This window comes from Aquila chrysaetos, chromosome 20 (genome assembly GCF_900496995.4).
Source record: "Aquila chrysaetos chrysaetos chromosome 20, bAquChr1.4, whole genome shotgun sequence".
In the NCBI taxonomy this organism is placed as follows: Eukaryota; Metazoa; Chordata; class Aves; order Accipitriformes; family Accipitridae; genus Aquila; species Aquila chrysaetos.
The window spans coordinates 6,131,365-6,156,936 of record NC_044023.1 but is presented as its reverse complement, the minus strand read 5'-3'; the positions used below and the strand labels follow the sequence as shown (position 1 = coordinate 6,156,936).

Here is a 25,572-nt window from a genome sequence, read left to right as displayed (position 1 = left end):
CTGAAGTAAAGTAAGATGTTGATTACAAGGACCAACTCCAGCCACTTCTGCTGCACCACATTCAGCAAACCCCTCGTGGGTAGCAGGCTGCATCCCAAAGGGCACCCTCTCCCTGGGCTCATCCTCCTTTCCGTGCACTCACACGTGCTGAGGACCAAGCACAGCTCACGCAGAGGTTCGCTGCCTGCCCTGCTCTGCCAGCAAGCTGCTCACCACGCCCCACCATGGGCTCAGGTTTGGGGCCATCTGCACCTTTATGGACTGGGTGGTTCCTCACCACCAAGGCCAGCAGTATCCCTATCTTCCAGTCATACACCGGTGAGGCAGATCCAGACATTATCTCTTGACTTCCCTCAATAGCCCAGAGGAAAGGGCAGGAGGGTGCAAAAACAGCTTGCCAGACTTGAAGCTCTGTTCATTCAAACCACCGAGAGGAGAGCGGCACAGCACGGGTCCAGCTCTGCCACTCACCCTGACCCTGCTAAAGCCTGTCTGCTGAACAGGGAAAGGCTGCATCGCCACTGTGCAATGCCTCCAGCTGAGTGCTCACCCCTGCTACTGAACCAGTCCTCAGGAACCACAGCCAGACGGAAGAGCAGAAAGAAAGACAGCACAGAAAAGGAGGCTCAGCACTTACACTGCTTCGTTTCCCCCCATCTCATTCTGGAGGCTTTCGTTTCCTCAGTAATCGTTAGCAAAGAAACAAGCCCATTAACAGGCAGCCACAGAAAAAAGGTACTAGAGGAGGAGGAGGAGATGGTCTGACCAGCTAGCTGCTCACCTCAGGAGACACAGGATCAAACACAATTTAGGTACCAAGCCACAGGAGACTTGCAACCTCAGCCTACCTATCCAGCAAGGAAGGTTTAACACAACATCCCGGGGAGCCGCTCAGCAAGGCACAAAACCCAGCAGCACACACAGCTCTGCTGCCATCGGTCCCGCCACAAGTGCCGGCACAGCAGGACACTGGTAGGTTGGGATAGGGCTGCATCAGCCTGGGAAATCTCTCTCAACCACAGAGTCTACCCTGGAGCAGGTTTTGAAACATGAAGAAACCACCTAGGCTGGAAACACAACAACTTTGTCCACTTTTGACTGAAGTCAACTTTTACGTGTGCCAAAACACTGGAAGAGACAGAAATGTAGTGGAGCGTAGAAGGAAATGTCAAAACCAAACATTTTCTTGTCCTGCAAAGTGATGAAGAGTCCACTGCAGCCACAAAGAAAGTCACTAACAGAAAAAGAAGTCTGGGAGTTGGATTTTTAGTGTAATAATCCTCATCCTAGCATAAATTTATTTAAAGAACTTCAACCTATTTAGCTAGCATTTTAGGGTTCCACATATCATTGTGCCAGTCAGAGTTAAATTATCAATAATTTGTGCTCTCAGTTACTTCTGGTGAGCCACAAGGGAGGCAAGGACAGAGGGGCAAAGCACCATGCCCTAATCTCTGAGCGCTGGGATTTGTTTTGAGGCACACCGGGAGCAACCAGCCAGCCAACACGATGCTGCACCACAAGCACCCAGAGGGCTGAATGCTGACTTCACTGGCCAGAGAATCAACTCAGCGAGGCCATGGTCCTCTCTACAGCCCCAAGCCCACAGCTTTCAGATATACGGGTAGCCCCACCATAGCCAGTCTGATCAATGGGGACATTTGCACTTCAGTGTTTTCAAGGTCTGGACTTCAGGAAAGAAGTGAGCTGCTGTCTCACAGCTGAGAGTCCCTGGCATGACACCCCTTTGCATCTCAGAGCTTCCAACCCTCCTCTGTAATTTCTACAGAAAAACAGTCCACTTCTGCAAAGAAGCATCTGAATGGTGCAAACTTGGATAATCTCCCCAGGGGAATCATAACAGCTGACTGCCTGTTCACCCTGCAGGAAAGGAGGGAAGCAGGGGCATTTGACATTTAGTACCCCAACTCTAGGAAATGACTGAAGAGTTAAAATAAAAATCGTTCTTGGGTGGGCAGCACTCCAGCAAGATAAAATATTCAGCACTTATGTTCCTGGACACCATATTTCTGACAATAAATTTCATGCCTCATATGCCACAACAGTTATACGATTTCAGTCAATAACCAAAGAACAGGTCCACATCCTTTCACAGCAACCCAAGAAAAAAAATATTCATAAGTAAACCTGATGAACCTCAGAGGAGGGTATTTTTATTATTATTTACTGATCTGTCACTTTGATAGTCAGGCCTGAACAGGAAAGGGAAGATCCATTTCTGGCATGGCACCACCCCCAGAGCTTACAGGCTTCACAGACCCATGAGAGCTGGCAGTGGGACCCACCGCCTGCACGGCAGACCCCACAGAGTTCAGAAGGACCAGTTTTGTCTTTGGTGACACTGGAGCATTTTTTCCCCTACTTGTAATATCACTCCCTGTGCACTATGTACCAATGTACCAGAAGTCCCCCTCTGCAGTCACTTTGATTGTTCCAGGCTAACATGGCAACCACTAAGAACATCAACAAGTTTTGGCAAAAAACCAGGCTCTACTTTTCCCATTTTTCTTTATCCTTCCTGCCCCACATGGGCCTATTCTTGCTTAATAATAAACCTTCCTGAGAAATCCCAGCGGATGGGATTCGGTTTCAGCTAGACAGACGTTTCAGCTCCCACTGCTCCTCAGGCAGTGGCTTTCCCTTCTCCCCCGGAGCCTGCTCGCTCTGTGTCAGGGAGCACCGCAGCCTTACAGGTTGGTACTGGACTCCCAACACCTGCATCCTGGTTGCAAGCCCACACAACGATGGAGCAAGGTAAGCTACAAAGTCCAAGTCCTACCCAGGTAGTGCCCTCTACAAGAACGGAAGCACAGACCAAGTCCCAACCTTAAGAATTAGTTGCTACCCTCTAAATTTTAAGCGTGGTTGCAGCAGAATATGGATTATTATTTTTTTTTTTAAATCCGTGTGTCAGAGTGGGTTACAGTACTGCTTTATGAAATTAAACAGCTCCCATACTGCAACCCAGATGAACCTGTGTGCAACTGGTAGGTAAGAGGACTCCCTGCGAGTAGAGCTCTGAGTTCTTCAGGATGAAGCACTCTGTGCTACCTCACATCAGTGAAGCTACGCTAGTGCACCAGCAAGTGATGTGGTCTTTAAGTGTCATTCACTTGATATTGCATTTATAAATCAAACCTGAACTCCACATCCCAAGTTGCCCCCTGGAGATCCACAGACAGCCTCTTCTAGTCCTTTCTAGTGTTTTAATGGCTGCATGTTGGAATTTTCAGTAGCTCATTTCTTGGCTTCAGGTGGTTTATGCATTCATCAGATACAATAATCATGCACAGCTCCCTCCCTTCAACAAGAAGGTTCCACCAAAACAGATTTCGAAAAATCCCTTCAATCCCTCTGTAGTCAGTTTATCTGGTATTAATCCATTCAAGTGATGTACTATGTTCTATCAGAAGAATTAAACACAAAAAGTGGGAAGCTCTCTTACCTGTAATTGACTGACTGGCCAATAGGAGTCAAGTGCTGGCAAATTGGAGGTGTAATTTCTATTTAATTATGGCATTAAAAAAATTACATGATATACCTATTTAACATGCACAGGAGCAAAATCAAAGCTAATAAGAATAAATTGTAAGAGAGGACATGTACAAAATGTAGTAGCAGTCTTTTTTTTTTTTTTTTTTTTTTTTTTTTTAAATGTGCTCTGCTAAAGAGTATGCTGGCTGTTGCGCCTATGTATTGCCTGGAAAACTTGCACCCCCAGCTCTGATTCTAAGACTCTACCAACATGCAAAACTGCATTGCACAAATGCATGGATACAATGAAAAATATTTGTTAAAATCAAAGCAGTGTATATGCTTTTCATGCTGCACATGAAGTTTGTTATCAATCCAGTTGAAGTTCAGTCAAAATGAATGCAAGCAAAGCCCAGATACACCATTCTAGAGCTCAAATATGAACATGAATGAATGGATGAACTATGAAAAGTTTTGCAAGCCTACAGTTAAAACTCATTTTAAAATGCATTTAAAAGAAAATAGTGCAACTTCTGTGTTTAGACAATGGGTTACAACCAACAGTATAAAACATGAACTGTTCTGTTGAAGCCAGTATAGCTACTAGTGTAAGACAGACAGTAAGAGGCCCGTAAATCATTGGCATCCGAGAAGAACGTGCCACTGCCATGAGAAAACACAAATACACCCCATGCTTTTTTCTGAGGCAACATATTTGTCATGCTAGAGAAGCCTGTTTTCTTCAGATTAACACCATAACCCTAATGTCAAATTATTCAATTTCAAAACAGCTAGTCCGCACAACAGCGTAGGGAAGGGGAAACATGGTCTTACTGGGAAGAGGAAACAGGGAGTGTCTTAAAGACCCTTTGATCCACAAACCTAATAAACCACAACAAAGCCATTCTGTAACTGCCCTAACTCAACCCAGAGCACTGCTGCCAGGAAAAGAGGACATCTGGCTTCTGCAGCCTGCCGTACCCGAGCCCTGGTGCTAAGTCAGGGAGCAGGAGGCAGATGCCAGCATCAGTAACAGGGTTTTGTTTCGTGGCACTTGGAAACAGAAGCCAAACAAGAATTAAAGTTTTACCTGCAATGTATATTTAAAAAACTCAGAGCTTCCAACGGCTAGTCAAATTATCCTTTGAACATTTCCTGCTTTGTCAACAGAAGTTTAAAATTAAAACACAAATTAAAACTACCTCCAGTCCCTGGAGGAAAGATTAGTTGAATTTAAGATGCATTTAGTATGTCATATAGGGAAAAAAAACCACAAGTACATGCTGAGGTAGTAGTGACATGCAGCCCAAGAGACAGACAGATACAAAACACACTCACTCCCACACATTCAATAAATGCATCAAATTGACCAGCAACCAGAAGCACATCCAGCCATGACCCTGCACATGGAGTGAGCCAAGAAGGTGACTTATTGCAAGTATTCACACAGGTGATTTCTGCAGATGAGAACATTCATTGCCACAAGGAAGGCAGCACAGGTAAAAGACAGACGGCTTACCCCTCTGAGCTGCTGGACTCCACCAAATATCCTCATCACTCCATCAATCTCCTGCTCCAGCCTCCTGGCCCAGTACTGCATACTGCAAGAGACGGAGAGACAGAGAGAAAGAGAAAGGGAGAGAAGAAAGAAAGAAAGAGTCAGAGCCCTGACACTTAGTAGATAAGCAAGGCGATTGAAGGGAGAGGGAGGAAATCAGCGCCCTCAGCTAAGTTAACTGCTCTTTCTGCAGCACCGGGTGCAGGCAGAATACCAAGAATATGCAGCTTTGAGAATTACGGCTGGGGCAGGTTATAAACTTCAAGACTTCAAAATTTATGCACAAGGCGCCACAGAGAGAGAAGAGGGGAAAAAGGTACAACAAAAATCACAGCGTGGGTTCTTTTTCTTCTCCTTTTATAAACAGTTGCAGTAGATAATTATTTAAGCCCAGAGTGATTAACAAGGTCAAAGTGCTGTGGCGTACAGAAAACAGCTTACTGTGGCAGAGAGCAAACAGAGCCATGGCAGGACGAGCGGTGCCTGTCCTACTGCGGCAATGGATTACCGCTGCGGCACAACAGAAGAGACCTGGGCAGAGCCAGGAGCCCAGCACAGGGCATTGACTGCCCAAGGGCTCAGCTGCTTTGCACCTTCAGCTAAGCCCAACCTGAGCCAGGCACCGATTCTGCCAGGTCCCCCGTGGGCAGAGCTGCCTCCTGGAGCAGCAGAAAGGGCCAGGAGCTGCCACGTGGCATCTCCTTTGTCCTGACCCGTGTACAGCACAGGAGCTGCCTGCCAGTCCTTCCAACAGGCACAACACCCTCCGATATATTGAACCACACAGATTTCCAGTTACAGCAATAACATCAAGTTAAAAACAACAACAAAAAACCCCTCTTCTAAATCCACAGAACTTGATAACTCTCCTTCTTTTAATGAGATCTCCTGACTCCAGCTGCTGGCTGCACAAATGTCAAATCTCCCATCTGACCTGGAAAAGCAACACTCGATTGCGCCTGCACCGCTTGGCACTGCCTTCGGTGCTTTTTCCACAGCAACACTCATCTCTCAAAGCTACACCTGAGAAAGGAGGGAAGGAGCACAAGAAGTACAAGGTAAGGCCAGCAGCATGGCAAAGCGGTGTTGGGAGGGAGCAGACCAGCTTGGGGGTTTTGCACTTTGGTTAGGTTCACCAAGTGATTTCATTCTTCATGCAAAGAGACATTCCCCAGGCAGCCCACACGCACTCCCCCACCACCCGCACAGCCACGGATGAGGCTCTCCTGGAGATCAAGGAGCAAAGAAACCCAACGAAGAAGCAAGGCCACGGAAGACTCTTGAATTATACAGCACGGCCCAAAAGCTGGGCAGAAATATCAATGCAGAAAGATGTCTGAGGCGACCGGCAGAACAGAGCTGAAGCATCGCTTGTGAAGGGTAGGGGGACGAATGGAGACGGAGGGAGGGACTGGCAGACAGACGCGTGTTACTCACACAGGCAAAATTCATGCCAGTTAATGACACAGAAAGAAGGCTGTGGATGAAAACAAGATTTAATTGCACATGCCAAATCTTCCCAGTTTTCCAGTGTAACTTAAGCCATTTCCCACATTCCTGCAGAGGCAACGCTGCCTCTTCTCCCCTGGAAGCCTGGCTGGGGAGGAGGGCACATCCAGGGAAAGAGATGGGTGAAGACATCTGCAAACTCACCTTTCTGCGAAAGGAGGGAAAGCAAAGCCTTCAGTGAGACTGCCAGTGTAAAGGTAACAGGTCAGAAACAGAGCAGAGGGGGTTTGGGGGCTGGGTTTGGGTTTTTTTTTCTTTTCCTTTTTCAGTCAAACATTTTATTTGCTATCAAAGGTATATTCGGGTTGTCCAAAGTTACCTATAAATCTTCTGAGTATTTTCACCAAAATTTATTTCTTTTACACAAGTCATTCATTTAAAAAATGCCGTGAAACACCAAAACTGAGTTTTTTAAATTATATTTTTCCCCTCCTCCAGTTTGTCCAGTGAACTGAAAAAAATCAATTATATGCTCATACTCAGCCACAGGTCCGAGAAACCCCGCTGAGGACTTATGGAGCTGACACCTTTCTTTAACTTCCAGCTCTGTGCAAGATCCTGGATTTCAGTGACACCTACCTGTGTCAGCTCTCTCCAGGAATACCTACACCACCACAGCAAGGGAAAATTACCACCCATCTTGACCTGTATCCATCAACATTAACAACTGCTCATATCCGCATAAGTGTCATGTATGGCCAAGCCTTCAGTGAGGATTATAGAGGAAGACAGAGGCATCAGTATTACTCTGTTGGTATACGCAAAAGAGACACTGAGCACTCAGGTGGGCTGGGATTTAAAATTAATTTAAATTTAGTCAGCAGATTTGTTTAAAAAAAAAAAAGTTTTAAACTTATTCCACTCTCTGCCCCAAGAAGTACTACTATTTTAGGGAAAAGCCATTGGATTTTTCATTCATTAGAAAGCCTACAATTCCCTTTAACTGTGCAGCCTTAGAATACGTGGCTCTCAACCTTACAGACCAGCAGTTTCCCAAAAAGCCCAGCTAAGCCTTGCAGTACAAGTGTACATACCACTATTAAAAAAAAAGCATTTTACACTATCAAAAAAGGCAGGAGGTGATTTCTGCATAGCTGACACCAGGTTTCTAGATTAAAAAACATAACAGCAGAAGCAGCTTTTTTTTGGTGGAACATGGCTATATGAGAGCTTTTGCCAGTGGTAGTAAAAATTCTTTTTTCCAACTAGCACATCCTTTACCCACACCACAGCACTGGAAAAAGCCCTTGTGTGTATCTACCTGACCCACTACTATGTGCCTCTAGCCCTAATAATGTCCATGACCAGAAGTCTTCAGTGGGCCACATCCCAGAATGTGCAGGTTTCATCTCACTTGCCGTATGCTGGGTTGAAAGCTAGCATTTAAAAAAAAAAGATAAATACATAAAACCCATTATTATTCTGTCTCAGTTGACCTTCTGCCTCTTGTTTCTATCCCATAGCCACTGCACTTAAAATTTCATGTAAGACAACCATAGCAAGGATGAAGAGGGTGAGGAAACTGATAGCCCATTATGAACATGGAGATTTCTCTTTGAAGCGTGTCTCCTATGGAAGCTGTAAGCAATAAGACATGACAGTCATTGCATTCCTGGCCCATTACTGCACACCTCAGGTGGCGTTACAAGGCTCGAGGAGCAATAACTCCTCAAAACACGCAGCCTGGAGTGCCCTACTGCTCTTGTGAAATGGCATTTACAAATAAAGCATAAAGAAAACAGCTGATGCACCGACTGGGAAGCCACCAGCATGGATGTAGCGCTGCTCACAGAAAGCCACCAGGCTCCCTTTATGAGCCATGTGCGCAGTCTCCCCCTTAAACCGAGTACCACTTTAGTGTCCTCTGTAGTGAATTAACATGGGCAAGAAGAAAACCTTTGAGCTCAAGTGTTTGTGAATGCACTCGGTAGCTCTGTACCTACAGGAACCGCATGCAAGGAGCCTGGCAGCCCCACTGTCCCCTGTCCCCTCTTTAGCAGGGACATGCACAGCACATCCCAGTGATTCCCCATCATCTCAGCTGGCTCTGCCTTTGCTGGGGAGTCTCCATAGGACTCTTCCAACCTAACAACTCCACAACTATTGCACACACAAGCACGATCACACACATTAAAAATCTCTTGCATTGAAAAAAATGGTTTTGTTTCCTTCCCCTGTATATTTTACAGCCTCCTGTGCAACATTTAACAAGGGGCATAAGTAATTTTTGAAAACACAACACCATTTATCACTGCCTCTCCGAAGAAAACTACAAAAACGCTAATTGATTTCATAATTTGCATATTTGATTTTTCTTAAAGATGAGATAAAGTAGGCTTAAAAAAAAAGCAGCAGAGCTTCAAAAGTATTTACCGTGACAAGCAGCACATCAGGAGGCAAATCACTGCTGTTGCAGTTGGGGCCAGGAAGCAAAGCATCCCGCCTCTCCCACTCCTGCTCAGCGGGTGCCTGTGCCTTGCCACCGGTCACAGCAACCCTTACTTAGAGTTAGGGCATGTTTCATGCTTTAGGTGACCCAAGCAGTTGCGGAGACTTCTCCGCATGTCCACATTTGTTTGTGAGACTGCACCACTGCTCCAGCTGCACTACTTTGGAAGAAAATGAGAATTGCCTGGAAAGACAGAAGACGGGCTGTCCTTGGCCCACGTCCTCCCACACTTGCGCACACAACAGATGGCAGCCTGGAGTCCTGGTCTTCTGTACAGAAGCTGAAGACATTTGCAGACAAGGCACCAGTGCAAGCCACGCACTGGCAGCCTGTGGCCAGCACCAGAAGGACGTGCCACTGCAGCTCAGCCCAGGGTCACTCTGCTCCTTGGTGGCTCAGGGTACATGGGATAGACCTTTCATGGGCTGCAGTCACACCTCTTCACACCTAACCTAGGGGTGGGTAAGGCACTTACACGAACTACTAACGAATATAAGCCTCATCACAAGCAGCCTCTCACAAAAGCACACAGCAAGAAGTAAGAGGAAAGGAAATTAGTTTTCTGCTTGAGGACACTTTTTTTTTTTTTTTAAAGCAGCCTTAGGAGAGTGCTTGTTTGGCTACCAGCAAGAGGGAATGTTAAAAAAAAAAATAAAATAGGAGACTTGGCCCTGTTCTCTTGCTGCCTTCCTGGCTCAAAAAGTAAGAGAAAAATTCACACAAATGTGAAAGGACAAGAGGAAAAACTACTTGCTAAGTAGATATACTGCCCCAAAGCTTATTGGGTTCTACACAGAGAGTGTTCTGTACAAGTGTCTACACTTCACGCAGTGTGTACAGCCAAGAATGCTTCACTCTGATTCATACGCTTTGGTTCAGTGCCCAAATATTGCTATTTAATAAGGTTATTAATTACTGTGTTGTCTAATTTTTGCTGTGCAGGAACTTCTTATAATTGGCTTATTCCTTCAAGATGCTTAATCCTTTAACTGTAATAGCATGTGTGTCAGCGCACACGCGTGCATGCGTACCCTCATGCCCCCTCTGAGTTTTCTTAATTTCTTACATACTTAGGCTGTAATACCCCACATGAGCCAGTATTTCCCCATCAAGGAAAAACAAGTTGCCTCTTTTTTTTTTCCAAAGATACAACTTCCAGAGAAGAGCACTTGTTTCCTTCAAAATAACCAAATGACTTACTGACCATGCTTCCAGACATTATCAAGCCTCCCACACTGTCATTTTATGACTCCTTTTTAATTTAAAGTATGTGCACAGGTGTTTATCTAAAGGAGGGGTGGGAAAAAATTTGCCTGCTGGACTAGTTTTTCCTCAATATTTGTCAAGACATTATTCACCTCTACCATCTGGTCTCCCCTATAATAAGAAAGCACCTTTGACATTACAGGAGGGAAGGAAGGAACAAATGAATATTAAAACTATATCCCAAGGAAGATGTTTAAGAAACATGAAGGGGAAAGACAGTGGGATAGTATGTTCTACATTCAGCTCTATCACCACGTTACTTTGTTCTTGATTCAAACACTAACTTTCTGCACCTGTTTCTTTGTCCTATCTTTTGTCTGCTTCATCTTCACAATTTTTTGCAGCAGGGCATATCTTGGAGTGAGAAAAAAAAAAAAAAAGCAAGAACCAAACCCCCTACCAGATCCATCCTGATCCCAGTTTGATGCCCCAACAAGTATTAACAATACAATAGAAAGGATAACTGGGGAGTTTTCTCAATCTGCAGGATAGATAGAGCTGGGCAAAAAGTGAGAGGAAAATAGTCTGACAATTATACAGAAAATTTGTGTTTCATTAACAGTTCTTGAGCACAAATTTTCTTGTAGGTACCTGTGGGAAAACCAACAGTAACCACCAACTTGCCAACAACAACATTTAGGGCAATAGGAAAATTGTTCCTAAATACAATTTCTCTATCAGAAAACAGAAGCATTAACCATTTAAGGTCTAACTCCACCTAGAAACAGAACAGGTAGTAGGTGTTCAGTCAGTCATAGACACATGGTATGGCAGGGGCTTACGGGAATTCCTCTTCCACCATTAGTTGCACTGGGACATCTAAACATCCCAACCCTCTGCATGAAGTACTGTCTAATCTGTTCTTTAAATCCTCCACTGAAGGTGAACCCAAGATCCCCACGGGACCTTTTTCCAGTTCCATTTTTCACCATGTGGTGAAAAAGTTCCCTTCTTATCCACCCTAAATCTTACTTCCCTGTTCCCACTTATCCCACCTACAGCAGATGCTGAAAAGTTCTTATGACAAGCTCCTAAGAACTGGAAGATCATTACTCTGTTGCATCCTTTGCCTTTCAATTCTTTATTTTTCTATTCCAAACTCAGTTTTTTCCAGCTTTTCCTCTTTTGCACTGTCTTCTAAACATTTCATCATTTTTTGTTGCCCTGCTCTGGATTCTCTACAGCTTACCTACATCTCCAAAGACTCATGCCAAAAAGTGAGGTCAGGTACTCCAACAGAAGCCAAACCCAGTGCTGTATGAGGAAGAAAACATCACATCTCCAGTCTTGTCCAAGAAACTACTGTACACTGCAGAATAAATGTGCCCTTCTGCTACAACAGCACTTCATTGACTCAAAGTTTGTGATCCATGATAATTCTCAAGATCTTTTCTGCCACACTGCTACCCAGACAGATACTCTTTATTCTGTATTTGTACATTTGATTTCTCCCTCTTAAGTGCAGCACTTTGCATTTGTTTTCACTGAATTTCATTTTGCTGATATCTGGCTCACCGTTCAATTTTTCTAGATCATTTTAAATTCTGATAATGCCTTCCAAAGTACACCCAACCCCTCCTAGCTCAGTGTCACCTGCAAATTTTGTAAGCATATTTCCCATTCCATTGCCTAAGTTATTAATGAAACTATTGAATAAAAGTAGGTCCAGGGCAGATCCCTGCAGGACCCCACTTAAAATGTCCTCCCAGTATCACAAAGAGCCATGATAACTATTCTTTGAGAGCTACATGTCCAATCAAAATATCTTGAATTTCAAACTTTACAAAAAGCTGATTTGGGGTATTTGATATGCAAAGGAGCTGGAGGCCAAAGGATAATTCAGTGAATAACTTAAAGCATAAGAGTAGGTTTGAGGAAAATTGCAATCTGTTGGTGGATGATTTGCCAACAGAAAGAGGAAGGAGAAGTCACTGAATGTGTTAGCTAGTACATTTGTCCGGCAGTGCTGCGAAAGGCCCCCGCACAGGCAGTGCATTCTTCTGATCAAACATGTGCATGCACCTCTCATTGATACAGCAATGAAAAGAACAAATGGCAAAGCAACCACAGTAAATATCTTCTGCAGACCGTACGGCAGAGGAGAGCACTTTCCCAAAAGGCACTTCCAGCCATGAACCCCATAATCGAGTTCCTCCCATCCTTATCAGCCTAGAGTTCATTATCAGGCCATCACTGAATAGTGCAGCCATCCCGTGACAGATACTTGGACGTTAAGAGCATTATTTGGCAGGACCTCCGTATGAGGATCCTGAAATACATTGAAAATGTGCAAGAATTAATCCTCACAGTCTTAAGGGATAAATCTGATCTCAGCACATTGCCACCAGCTCATACATCTGTAAGTGGAAGCAGAACCAGGCACCTCGAGATGGTACACTAGTTTGCAATTTGCAACTGTGAGACAGAACAAGTTCAGAAAGAAGTCCTCTGCCATGCGGTGAGTCTAATAAGCCACTTACCAACTGCATAAGCAAAACTGAATTTGGTTGCCTTATAACAGGAATAAATTAGTTATTGAATTTATGTCTGGAGATCCAGATCGACTGTTCCTGCTGCTATGCAGATGGTCCTGCGAATAGGAACTTTAACGGGTCGCTCACATACTTTGACCTCTCTTGTGATGGTGGCAGAAGCACCAGCATGCAACTCCAGGACTGTAACACGAGCAAAATAAGCCAAAGGCAATGCCTACCATTACTGGAGCTGTGCTGGTGATACCAGCAATGTGCTGCCAAAAACAATTAACTGTTTTGTTCAGAGCCAAAGCTAACCTAATGCCTTAGCCTCCCTGCTTTTTTGAAAGCTATGCTCTTATTTTACATCTTGAAACTAGATTTCTATGGCACACTTGCTGATGCGCATCAGGAGGGAGAGGAGCCCGTGGGTTCCACCGTGTTTGCACTCTCATTGCACAGGATTAGAACTGGGCTCCTGATCTCAAAGCCTGTCACAAATCTGGACCTGAAACACAATGCATTAATAAATAAGTGAACAGGCGCAGTGTTATGAAGCACACCACCTGCATAAATTTCACCTGTGCAGCCACCTGTCATTTTCAGCACCCCTTGAGACCCCAATGGCTGATAACTCTTGCACGTCACTTTGCAACCCATTATACAGATGAAGTTTTATGATAAAACCTTCCTCCTCGCTGACTCCTTCTGTTTTACAGATGCAATCTGAGTGGAAGCTGAAGAGATCCCATCCCCCACGGCAAAGATAAGGTTACGGAGGGTAGGTCTTAGTAAGGATTTTGCAAGCTGCATGAATTATTAAAGTCCTTTATGATATAATGACAGACATATCAGGTTATTTGTTTATTCTGTGTATAATTCATGACTCTCTTGAGAGCCAGACAGAAGTTGGATAGCTTGTTGCATCTTCTTGTTCATTCCAGTAAATCCTCATCACCAGACGGAAGGCTGAACCACCCCAGAAGACAAAACAGCCACACCTTGCAGGATCTACACTTTTGGTTGGAGATGGGAGAGCTTTCTTCACAGCCTGGAGAAACAGTGAAGCTGTCACTTGAGTACATCAGGCTAGATGGCTAGAAGACGACACTCTGGGTAGTGTTTCTGTATCATGCCACCAGAACACTGTCATCTAAAGCATATGCAAACAGCTTTGTCATTAGATGCTATGAGTTGCCCCATGCTCCTGTATCATTGCTGAGCAACAGCAGGACTATCCAGGCTGATGCAGGCTCCTGCAAGACTTTAGGATAGTTTACAACCACTACCTCCTGGCTATGCAAATAGTAAGATATTGGACAAAGCAAAAAAATTCTCCTTGCTTGGGTCATTTGTGTAAAGAGTCTGGTCAAGATATGGGGCAATGCATGATAAAGGAGTGCCACATCCTGATGGCTGGAATGGAGTTTTTAACACATACATTGTAGTGATCTCTCATTTCTCTAGTGTGCTGTTTAAAGGGCAAGGGAGAGATGTTATGTCATAGTGGCAACCAGGAAATAAAGGATTGACTAGAGCCCCCAACAAGAAAGAGCTTCCCAAAGCGCTCTTATGTGAACATAAGGTACTCCACCCAATGATGCTCCTACTGCCAGGAAGAGTCATGCTACTATGGAGAGTTGCAGCAAAACACAAACGTGGCCAAGCTGAAAATTCCACACTGGGTAACTCTTACTAGCCCCAGGACACCAGAGGACTGCTTTCAGCATCCACCCTTGCCATTGCAGATTTCAGCTGATGAGAAACAGACTAGGCACACAACAATTAATCTGGTCACTAAAACACAAACCATATTAAGGAGTCTGATAGAGGACTGCTGACTAGTCAGACCTCTGCTGCATTTGTGTCCACAACTTCTCTCCTTACCAAAAAAAGATATCATTAACCTCTGCCACAAAGACCTACTGCTACAAGATCTATTTAGGGGCATCCATTGCCATTATTCTTCAGGCTCTAACCATGTTAATCCAAGTCTTCTGGGGTTTTGGGAGTAGCCTCTCATAGCATCACATGCAACATTCCTCAGGGACTTTCTGGGTGTCACTGTCACTAGGTGTCTATCTAGTTAAATCCCCCATCTTAAACAACACCTCTCCCCCACCATCCCCCTACCTGAAGGATTCCTGGCTCCTAAGAGAGCGTTGTAATCATTGTTATTATAAAGCACTTAGCGATGCTCACTCATTGCATCTCTCACCAGCCAAACACCCAGAACCCTGTTATTTCATATGCAGTCGACTTCATTTGCAGAAGCTCTTCATTGTATTAGTCCCTTTCAGCAATGAAAGAAAAAAGGGGTGGGGGTGGAGAGCATTAAAAAAATAAATAATAGTTTACTGCATTTCATGCCATTACCTCACTATTTTGTGATACACATCTAAAAGCTGTCTGCAAGACCTCTCCTGTGTAAGGTGGCATCCAGACATGCCCTGAGGCAGGGATAGTGGAAGCATGAAGCCCAGTTCGGTTCTGTCCCAGTGCTGCTGCATCACTTGGAGCACTACAGCAACAGGGGTGAAATCGTCAGCTTTCACAGGTCACCTCCTCTCTCCTTCTCCCCATCCAGCTGGGACAAACACTGCTCCCTCCACAGGGAAAAAGCATATACATACAACCTCTCCTTTGAAAAGGATACAAGCCTATTGAAATGGAGTTGACTGAACCACACTGGAAATACTCAGAAGGTACTACAGGATTTGCTATACATGCTTAGGACATTGGTCCATCAGGCTCAGTTTCCCCATCTCCAGCTGCAGCCAGCTTTTCACACCAGAAAGGATGTGCCTCCTGTCCTGGAGGACCCCATAGAAGGAGGATGCTGTGCTGGAGCACCTCTAGGAATGAGGATGCTATGCCAAGCACCGTGGAAGTTCCCCCTACTGCAAGAAAACTCCACTCTGCAAGAAGCTGTCTTCCCTTTCAAAAGAGAAGTGTCACTAGGAAACTCTACTGGAGCCTAAGCACAGATCTGTCCTGTTTCTCGCCAGATGCCTCAATCTAATAAGCCAGCAGTGCACCCACGACCTTGCTTCACAACCATCATAGTTACCGTCCATGTGCCCTCACCATTGCAATACCACAATTAAAGCATAGATAGTGCAATAGCCTGTCAAACATCATTTTGAAGGGGCTGATCAAAATTAAACTGTCAAATCCTCCTAATATGTCTGACAAAAACATATTCCATTTTTTCACGAGGAGAGAATGGAACTACAAAGGTGAAGCAGTAGTCTCAAATCCAGACAGACTTTTGGGAGCCGTCAGAACTACAACTCAACCTCCCGACGCTAAATTTTATGTTTGCCCTTGGAAGACAGCACTCGAACACCAAAGCAGGAAACACACACATATGGATACCCCGGAGTAGGTCTCCTCCCAGCCCTCACACACAATATGCTCACATGTAACTGAAATCTAAGATTACAAGACATTTCTCTCTTCTGCTTTTCTAAATGACTATCAACATCAAAACCAAAAACATCTGACATCCTAAACCCCTACAAATATAATGCCTCAGACTCTTTTCTGTAAGAGAGAAAAATCCCGGTCTCTAATGTGGTCCTCCCAATGGGGCCCGTGACATCACCAGCCCCTTTCTATTTAGAATAATGACTTCTTCCACACGCCAAGAGATTTGAAATTACCTGTGAAATATATTTCCCTAGGCACAGGCTCAAGAAGCATGTAAATTACCCAGCTTAATGGCCTCTAGAATTTCTCTCTGAGACACACACAGGGAGTGGGAAATGTTCAGATGATATCTCAGGTACCGTCCGAGGGGATAAACGTCTGAGGGATGGTCAGGAGCTACTGCCCTACAGTTCCCCCAGTAACCGGTGCCACTGGTGAGCACTTACCACAAGGAGGCAATGAACACAAGAGATCCAATTCTAAATGAGTGCATCATCAGCACAAAAATGCAATTTTAAAGAGAGCATTTCTTGGGAAAGGTGCCTGACCGTAATTTACACGGTACAACCAGCCAACGTAGGGCTTATGCAGCAGAGGGCACCCGTTTAATTTGCAAAAGCCCACTGCTGAGTGTGCTAAGCACTCAGCAGCAAGCCCTCTCACCCTCTGCCTAACTCTACAGAGAACAGCACTGCCCAAGCTTTGATGTCCAGGCATTTGTCAGAGAATAGTGTCCTTCAGAGAAGCTTATCATCCACAAGGACAGTTCCCACTCTCCCAACACCAAAGAAAGGGACAGATACGGTCCCTGGAGTCCAAATCCTCCTGGCCACGTTTCTGTTCTTGCAGTTGAATCTGATGTCTTGTTAGTACGTAGCAGAAGAAACATTTATCCTGAAACGAAGAGCATGGATTCATTTGGAGGAACAGAGGAGGAGGAATTACATGATTTGGGTTGTAATTCCTGCTCCACCGCTGACATATTGGAGTCTCTGAAGCCTTGGTTTCATCAGCAAAATGAGCAATAGGGAAGTGCAAGTGCTATTACAAAGCACATGTAAAAAAAACGTTATAAGGAGTGGAAGATGGAGAACAGGACAAGATGCTCATACAGCAATGGGGAGGGGGGACAATCCCAAGGGCACCATGAAAGAATTACTTGTTTCCCCAGGGAACAAGCCTGAGGCACACAAGCTTTGCTCCTGATGCCAAGACTGACAGGTTGGTCACCTTTTAACGCGTAGTGGATAGAAAGTAGGCCAGAAGATCAATCGGGGATAAGAGAACACCTGGAAGATAGGCCTGGCAATGGAAAAATGGGCCAAATTCCTCAGTGTAAATCTCCTCAAAGCAAAGGTGTAAGCCAAGGTCTTTGCTGAGACTCTTCCAAAGTGAGAATCTGCCCTCATTCTCAGCCACAAGCATCTTGCTAACCCACATACTGCCAGAAGCAGTGGTATCACAGCAAGATTAACATAGGAGCAATTTTAACAACAATTTCCAGGCTAATTTCCTCACTCACAAGCATGCCACCAAGGGCTGAAGTCTGTCTGGACTCCTCACAGCTATCCGTGCTCAAGATTAACTATACGTCACTGCCAGTAATGCAAGCACTCCGCTACTCGGAAACTATTAGAAAATAAATACTAAACCTGAACATCAGGTAGCAGTAGAAAAAAATTAGAAGGAATAACATTGTAATAAAAATTGTAGCCAAGCCAAATGACGAAGCAAGGTTAGTTTCATGTGGAAAGTTAGACAAAAAAATACTATATACTTGGAATAGTCCTTGCTTTGGTTGTGGGATCTGGACTTTTGTGTAATGAACTTCACAAACCTCAGAACATTTCAGCAAACTGCAGTTCACCCAGTACTGCAAGTTGGCCATGCTGGTGCAGGATGAAACAGCACTCTTACCACCAATACCACCCAGCCCCTGAAGCACCAGGTTTTGCACATAAATCCTTCATCCAACAAGGGGCATACGTTTTTAAGTAGAGAAACAGCAGGTATTTGCATTACTTGTGGCCCAACATGGGCCTCGGCTAATGCAACAGCTGGAGCATCTCATAGCAGTCCATAGCAGGTCCCTCTTCAGCTCACCACCACCACCCTGCAATCACTCTGATACTACTCCGTAAGGACAGGTACCATTTACTAAACCTTTCATTTCTGCAGCTTCAAGAAACTTCACATACAAGAACCTTCATGCTATCTTGTGGGATCTAATAATAACTGAAATGGCACAAACACAGCAATAAGTAGATTTAACCAAGAATGAAAGTCAACTATTACACAAGCTACCATAAAAATACCACACCTTTTTGTCTGGAAAGTGACAAACCTACTCTTCCACCAGCCAGCTGTGACTCCAGAGAACAGGATGGGGTCTGGCAGCCACTTCCCAATGAGAAGGCGGCCATGCACTCTGTTGCCTAAGAGTCACCAAATAAGTGACATTTATTAAGTGGCCCTTATAAAATAAAAAAGGCTGCTTTCGGCACACATAATCACATTCATAAACTGTACAACTCAGCAATGCTTTCAGCACAAGGCTCCACTTGGAGTGGTGTCAAGCGAAGAAAGGCAGGAAAAGAAGATTCCCACACACCAGCGTTGCCACAGGCAATGCTCCACGCAGAGCACCAGCCTTGGGAGGCAGCCTCACCTCGGACTTGGTAATGCCATGCTTGCTCAAGCAAACACAGCACCAGCAAGGCTGTCAGGACAGGGCTGTAAGAGGGGGGGGAAACGTACGAGCTAGCTCAGCAGCCACCACGGTGAAGTGAGACCTCACGCCAAGATGCAGCTGTCAGAGCCCTTTCATACCTGGCTGCTCCATCCTCATGTGTGGGCAGGGAGAACAGGGAAGCAGGGGGAAGTTGAGGGTATGAAGTTCACCTGTGGAAGGAGGCATTTCTCATGAAAAAGAGCCCCAGCCCCTAGCAGGCGGTAGGAGTGAGACAGAGCTGGTTAGATTTTTCTCTAAAGTAAAGACTAGATCAAAACAAACATAGTGAGGAGCAAGTGACACAGAAGGGTTCAATTTAGCCTTAAGATGATGGGTAAAAAGGCGGTATTGATGTCAGAAATGCCAACACAACATTTTTGTTGCCAGGTCAAACAGGCAGGCAGGTGCTAGATGGGGTTATTTAAAAACTGGGACTGAAGCACGAGCAGATAGTAGATGCGTTAGAGGCATTTCTTTTCTCCATCTTACAGTAAAAGTCACATCAGAAGCAACCACAACCACCACCATATTTAAAAGTCAAAAGACAAAGGGCTGAACATTATCCCCAGCATAATCCCACAGCATCGTTACATCAGGGATGAATTTTGTCCCAGTATCTTGAAAAATCTTTTGACGTTTCTCCGCTTTTAAACCCAACATAGCTGTAGCAGAGTACAGCATGCAAGACTGACAACAGCAAATTCTTCTGCATCGTAACAAACCCAGTGTCAGGGAGAATGGCTCAATCACGAGCAGTCCTACAGCACGCAGCCAAGGAGGGGAATGAAAGCATCCCTGCCTGTGCACAGAGAGAGTTCCTTTTGGGCTGATGATCTTTTGGTCTGTGCTCTTGCAAGTGGTGTCATTCTGTGGGAGGCAAAATAATGTCATCAGTTTGGTCGCTACTAAACAATTATTAAGACTTCCCAGCAAGCAAAAACAGAATAAATAAAAACTAAGAGCTGTGTGAAAGGAAAAATATTGATTTTTTTTTTTTTTTTCCTTACTCATGTAATCTACCCTCCTTCCCAGAGCCGGCAGGGGAGGAGGGGAAAGCAGGGTGCCCACGAAGCTGTGACGCATGCCTAGCTCACTGTCCTGAAACCCTTTTCAGCTTGTAGGTCTTGAATAATTAAACGCTGTTTCTTCCACCCTTTCTTCCTCTAGTATGCATGACACACTGCTGCAGAAGGTTTACTTTTACCTGTGCCATGGGCATCACTCCCCCTGCAGAGGTCCTGGAAGCACACGAGCCCACACAATACATTCCCCCTCTCGCACCCCCCTGATCCCAAGAATGTGAGACTACAGTGAACGCTTAGTAGAGACCTCTAATTTATAAGACTACCTCAGACATGAGGAAATGGTACTTTGGCTCCTCCTGGGTCTACTGAGTTTGTTATGGAGCAATAAAAAGACTTTCAACCACTCACAGCCCAGAATCTGATTCAATCTTCAACACCTGATAAAGTTGAATATTAGGTGCTTCGCTTGGCTTAAGTCTTTCTCTATTTTGGTGTCCATGTTACAGCTGCCAAAAATCTGCCTGTGAAACCCACCATACATTAGAAATGTAAACAAGGCACTGCATCCATGACCCTCATTGTGTCATACTGTAGAGACAGTGTTTGTTGGCCACAATAAAGAGATATTATTAAATGAAATCTAATAGATATGAGAATTTAAATACAAGAATATCTCTGATTCAACAGAAATTAAATCAGTGAGAGCTTTAGACATTTCTGAAGCATAGGTGCCTTATACAAGGTCAGCTCTGAAAAATACTTAGAAATATGCCCCTTGTTTTGTTTTCTTATTTGGACAATGAATGTGAAGTTAGACTTTAGATAAGGGATTCTTCTGGACTGAAGAATATTAAATGCCCACTGGAGAAGAAACACAGCCTGATGGGAAACCAGACTGGCAGCTTGTGACAAGAGCAAAGTTTCAGGACCCAGCTCTGTTATGAGTTAAAAGGCATTGGTACTTATAAGGAGAATCACATCCTCATTTGTCACTTCAGTGGAGATGGATGCAACACTCTTTCCCAATTCTTTCCACCAATTTAACAGTTTAGGGGGTAACTTTGTTTGTGCTTGGAAGGCCAAGAGGCTCAGAAGCTTGAAAGCATGGGGAAGGCTCTATTTATCAACAGATCAGGTACGCAGTGGCAGCTACACCACGAACCTGTACTGTGCCTGCCGCATCACTGATTTTTAGCTCCGAAATGGTGTTCCAGCAGGGACTGAGGCAAGCCGGCACGCTGCCACCAGGACTCAGACTCTTACTGCCCTCGCTCTCGCTGTTGGATAACACTGACTTAATGCTCCTGCGGGCCACACATCTTCCAGGTTATCCTGAGCAAACCCCTCTCGTTCACAGCCATGTGCTCTGCACACTTGCAAGCCTTTCAGTCGCTGAATGCCACAAAAAGCCTGGCCAGCTCTGGCTTGATCCTTCATTTAGTGGAACTCGGATAAGAAAACCTCACCAAAACGAGTATATACTTTAAAGAAACTACCCCTGAAAAAAGCATTTCTACAGGTGGGAGGCTGCCAGTATTTCGGTCATGTGATTTTCACCCTTCTCTGTCCTTGTGTCTGTACTCCCCATGCTTCCCCTCCACCCTCCGCCCTTCCCTGAAGCGCAAGTTGCTTTCTAACACTACACAGATTTTTGCTCCAATGCACAGCATGATCTAACTAATTCGCACTTCATTGCTCTGCACACCTCATCATTTGCACATGAAAACAGCAGTCTCTCTCTACCCCTCCACTCGCTGCCTATTTCTTCCTCCTCCTCCTCCTCCACCCCCCGCCTCCTGCACCTTCTCAGCAAAACTCTACTACGGAAGCTGCAGTGAAGAGGCTCACATTACCAGGACTCCATTGCTTTTACAAAATTTACTAGCATGCTGTGAAGCCTCATAAATAATTCAAGATAGACAACCTTTGTCAGGTAAATGAACGTGCCTTTTGTAATCCATCACTCCGGGTTTTCTATCACAGTGATACACATACTCACTGTAGGCACAGCCCATACTGATTCATGAATTCCCCAAGTGTCAGTGCGGGACAGGGTAGCAGAACAGTTTTGGCACCAGCAGAACCCAAGGAAATCCAAAATCCGTCCAGGGCTTCGCTGGATTCATAACAGATACCCACTTGTGCAAAAGTAGCTCCAGCCTAGTCCATGGAAAGAGCAGCCCCATTCCCACCCTTTGTGGGCCATGAAAGAAGGATCGGGGGGGGGGGGCAGGAGACTCATTGTTATTAAGGATCTCCTTTTCATTGCAAGAACTTCAGGGATTTTTGACATAAATCAGAGCTAAAAATCATGTTGCATCCTGTGCTTCTTGGGTTTAACTCCACGCGCTTCAGTGGTGCTACTGCACAAAGGCACTTGGCTCATTAGAGATACGCAAACTCAACTTCTGTTTTGGCAACTGTGCCCAAGGCTTTATCATCATCAGAGCTACTGCACTAAATGGTTTATATCCCTATTTAGCACCCAATCTGATTACTATCAGCAATTACCTCCTCTGGAGTTCTGAGCCCCAACTGGAAGCGAGAGGAGGCGGCCTGATCCTGGTTCTCGGGAAAGGCAGTCTCACGCGGCCCTGGGAGAAGGCGTGCTGTACAACAGGACCTGCGCTGGCCCCACCAGACTGAGAAGCAGCTTCCGAGGAGGCGGCATGGCAGCCTAATCCCAGGCAAGAATAACGACCTTGTGCAGAGTTAATGAACAGATACAGACACCACAGACCGTGCAACCTTTGTCTGGCCCGACTGCCATTCAGATCCTTGTGTCTCTTGCCCTGCAGCCCTTTCACCCGGCACAAACTGATCTGGCTAAATATCCTGGTCACTCATGCATCGGTCAATGCGAGAAGCGCTTTGCTTTACAGTGGGAGAATTAATCCTTTGGTCTGGGTAAACACCTTTTATTCTTTATGATATTTACAACCAAAAGATAATGGCTGAGACGAAATTGGAAGGGTCGTAGGACAACTGTCAAAGTTATAAAGAAAATCCACGTGCATTCTCTGAAAGATCAAATGATTCAGCCTAAAGAAAACAATGCCAATAGCTTGTTGATACAAACCAACTCTCAGTAACAACAGTTTGTACAACCCCATTCCCCATGCAACCCAGCAATAATAAACTTGAGGATGAAGGCTAGATTACAGGAACAGCTCTAAAACAACAAAGTACTACCAACACCCCAGAGAGGAAAAAAATAATTTTTCTAACCAAACAAATTTTGCTTTCAAGAGGCTCCTGGAAAAGTAAATATCGAAACATTCAGACACTGTCCTTTCTTGCTGAATATTTCACTCATGTATTTTGCTTGGTAATGACTTTTTCTTTCATTTCATCCCACTTGAGTATTTCATTGGCTGAAAAAAGCATTGTCTAAATTGTACGGTTTGTGCTCATGTACAATGTTACAGCATGCAGATGCCCCAGCACTTAAGCCCTCAAGAGCCTTTCTGATGGCTTTTGAAGCCAAACACCAGGAAGCTCGTTCAAGGATAAATTTTCAGGTTTCCATTTAGACCCTATGTAACCACCTTCAGCTTTTAAGGGGCTGTTGCACACATGCATACAACACATACACAGCGTCTTTACAATAGAGCTTCTGAACTATGCCTGTCAAACAGCAAGCACGAGCCCATTTCTACCCTCAGGTCTACATGCAGAAGCCTTATTGATTTCAGTGGAAACCCACACACTCTCCGAAGAGAATTTAAATTAACAATTTTTCAATGTATACAGTTGAAAAACTCAAGCTTCTGAAACCACTGTCTTGAAGGGGATCACTGCAGGCAGGGTACAGTGTTGAGGTGTCACAAGGACAGGCAAGAAAGCGGTAATGCCCTGCTCTGTGATGCCTGCCCTTTCCCCATGTGCGACCTGAGCAGGAAGCATTCAGCAACAGTAACAAGAACGGAGAAAAATTTTTAAAATGCCAAAGAAATACTGCAAATGGCTTTAAAAAAAACATTCGGTCCTCTCCCTGGGCCTGTTCTTTTACCTCCGGGCAGTTCACGGTGCCTCTGCGCAGCCCAGAGCGGATTCTGCTGCTGATGCACAGCCCACACAGGGCTGCTGCAGGGACACTGGGTGTTCCTGCCTCCACTGGGTACAAGTTCTCACACAGGCTGCTCAGCCCTCGCAGGGATGGAGCCACGTTATCTGTCAGTCACTCACTGGGGTAGTTTGCCCTCCCAGGGAGCTGTCTCTCTGCTCAGCTGAGTGTGGCTGAAGACAAGCAAGGCTATCTCCCCACTTCTTCTTTGCTCCTTTCCAGACAAGTTCCCTTCCCAAGCATCAAAACCATAATTGGAAGAGATTTTCTGACTGCACAGCAGGTGGGCAGTAGAACAAGAGAAGGAGCTTCCTCTACACGATATCCCGCAAACCCTACAACGTCCAGTCCTAATAGAGTTATTTATTTCAAGCCCTGCTAGCCCAGATGTGCCACCACTACCAGCATCATTAACCTCATTTGGGGTGAAATGACACAAGTACAAATCAAAACCCACTGAAAGGAAGCAATTAATTTGGTAGAGGCAGCCTCAAGCCCACCTTCCAGTGGTGATGAGCACCTATTAGGCCTTATTGCTCTCAGCAGGAGCCTTCACTGCTCGCTACCTGACAGGAACACTGGTAACACCTCCAGCTTGCTGCCCGAAACTACTGTCTGCATCTGACAAGTGCTAAATCTCATGTCGGAGAGGCAGGACCAGACCCTGGTCCCCAAGCTGGCACTTTCCCCTGCAGACATCCCTTTCTCCTCTGGCTGGCTGGTCAGAGATGCCCTGCAGAGCAGCGATGAAGCCAAGCCTCACCAGCGGACGCGCAGCAATTCTGCGCACACCTGCTTCCTCACAAGAAGCAAATGGCTCGCCACCCTTTAGCAGATGGCAATTTTCTTTCAAGTCCAAGTGACAAAAAGCCTTTCTGCAAAGTGAGGAGGGGGTTTGTTCTGCTCCCAGGCAGCAGCACTGGCAGACACATTCTCTGGCACTCACATGCTCAAAATCCCCACTAACGGGAGGCGACGGCAATACAGGTGCAGGACTCCCCTGATTGACCAGATTTTCAATCATCTAATACCAAATGTCTCAGAAATTCAAGCAGAGGTTGTTACCATGCTGCCACAGGAATCCCTCTGCGTACTATTTAAAAGAAAAATTAACTGCAACCAACAGCCTTTCTTTTCACAGCCATTAATCCCGTTGACCACACAGATGCACATTCTTGTACGTGATCATTCCTAAAAGGAGCCTTGTCAGTCAGCGGACATCACCTAACGCGCCCGCCCCAATGGGTTTGCTCCAATCTGGGATTTTGCTTTTTAAATCTCAATGAGAAATTCCCCTTTGGACAACTGGCTGAGCCGAGCCTTCCTTAGCTCAGCATAAGATGATTAAAACCATGCTACCCAGGAGGAGAGAGATAATGTGGAACACCAGCGATTTATCACGGACAGAACCAAGAATCAACACGCAGAACCACTGATGTTAATTAATACAATTGTAACCAAAACAAGAAATAAAAAAAAAAATTGTTCTTTAATTTCTTCTCCCCCCTCCCCCCCCCCAAGCAAAATATCCTAATCATTCAGTCTGCTGCCTGTCAGAATGAAACAG

At 45.1% G+C, this 25,572-nt stretch overlaps 1 protein-coding gene across 3 annotated transcripts in view; it reads right to left on the bottom strand.

Annotated features, from left to right (window-relative positions):
• Window positions 1-25,572, bottom strand: part of CACNA2D2 (calcium voltage-gated channel auxiliary subunit alpha2delta 2) — a 227,823-nt gene that overhangs the window by 199,143 nt on the left and 3,108 nt on the right. For all 3 annotated transcript variants that reach the window (XM_029996133.2, XM_029996134.2, XM_029996135.2), the window contains one exon: window positions 5,015-5,096. In XM_029996133.2, coding sequence (XP_029851993.1) covers window positions 5,015-5,096 — 82 coding nt within the window. The remainder of the gene's footprint in view (window positions 1-5,014; window positions 5,097-25,572) is intronic.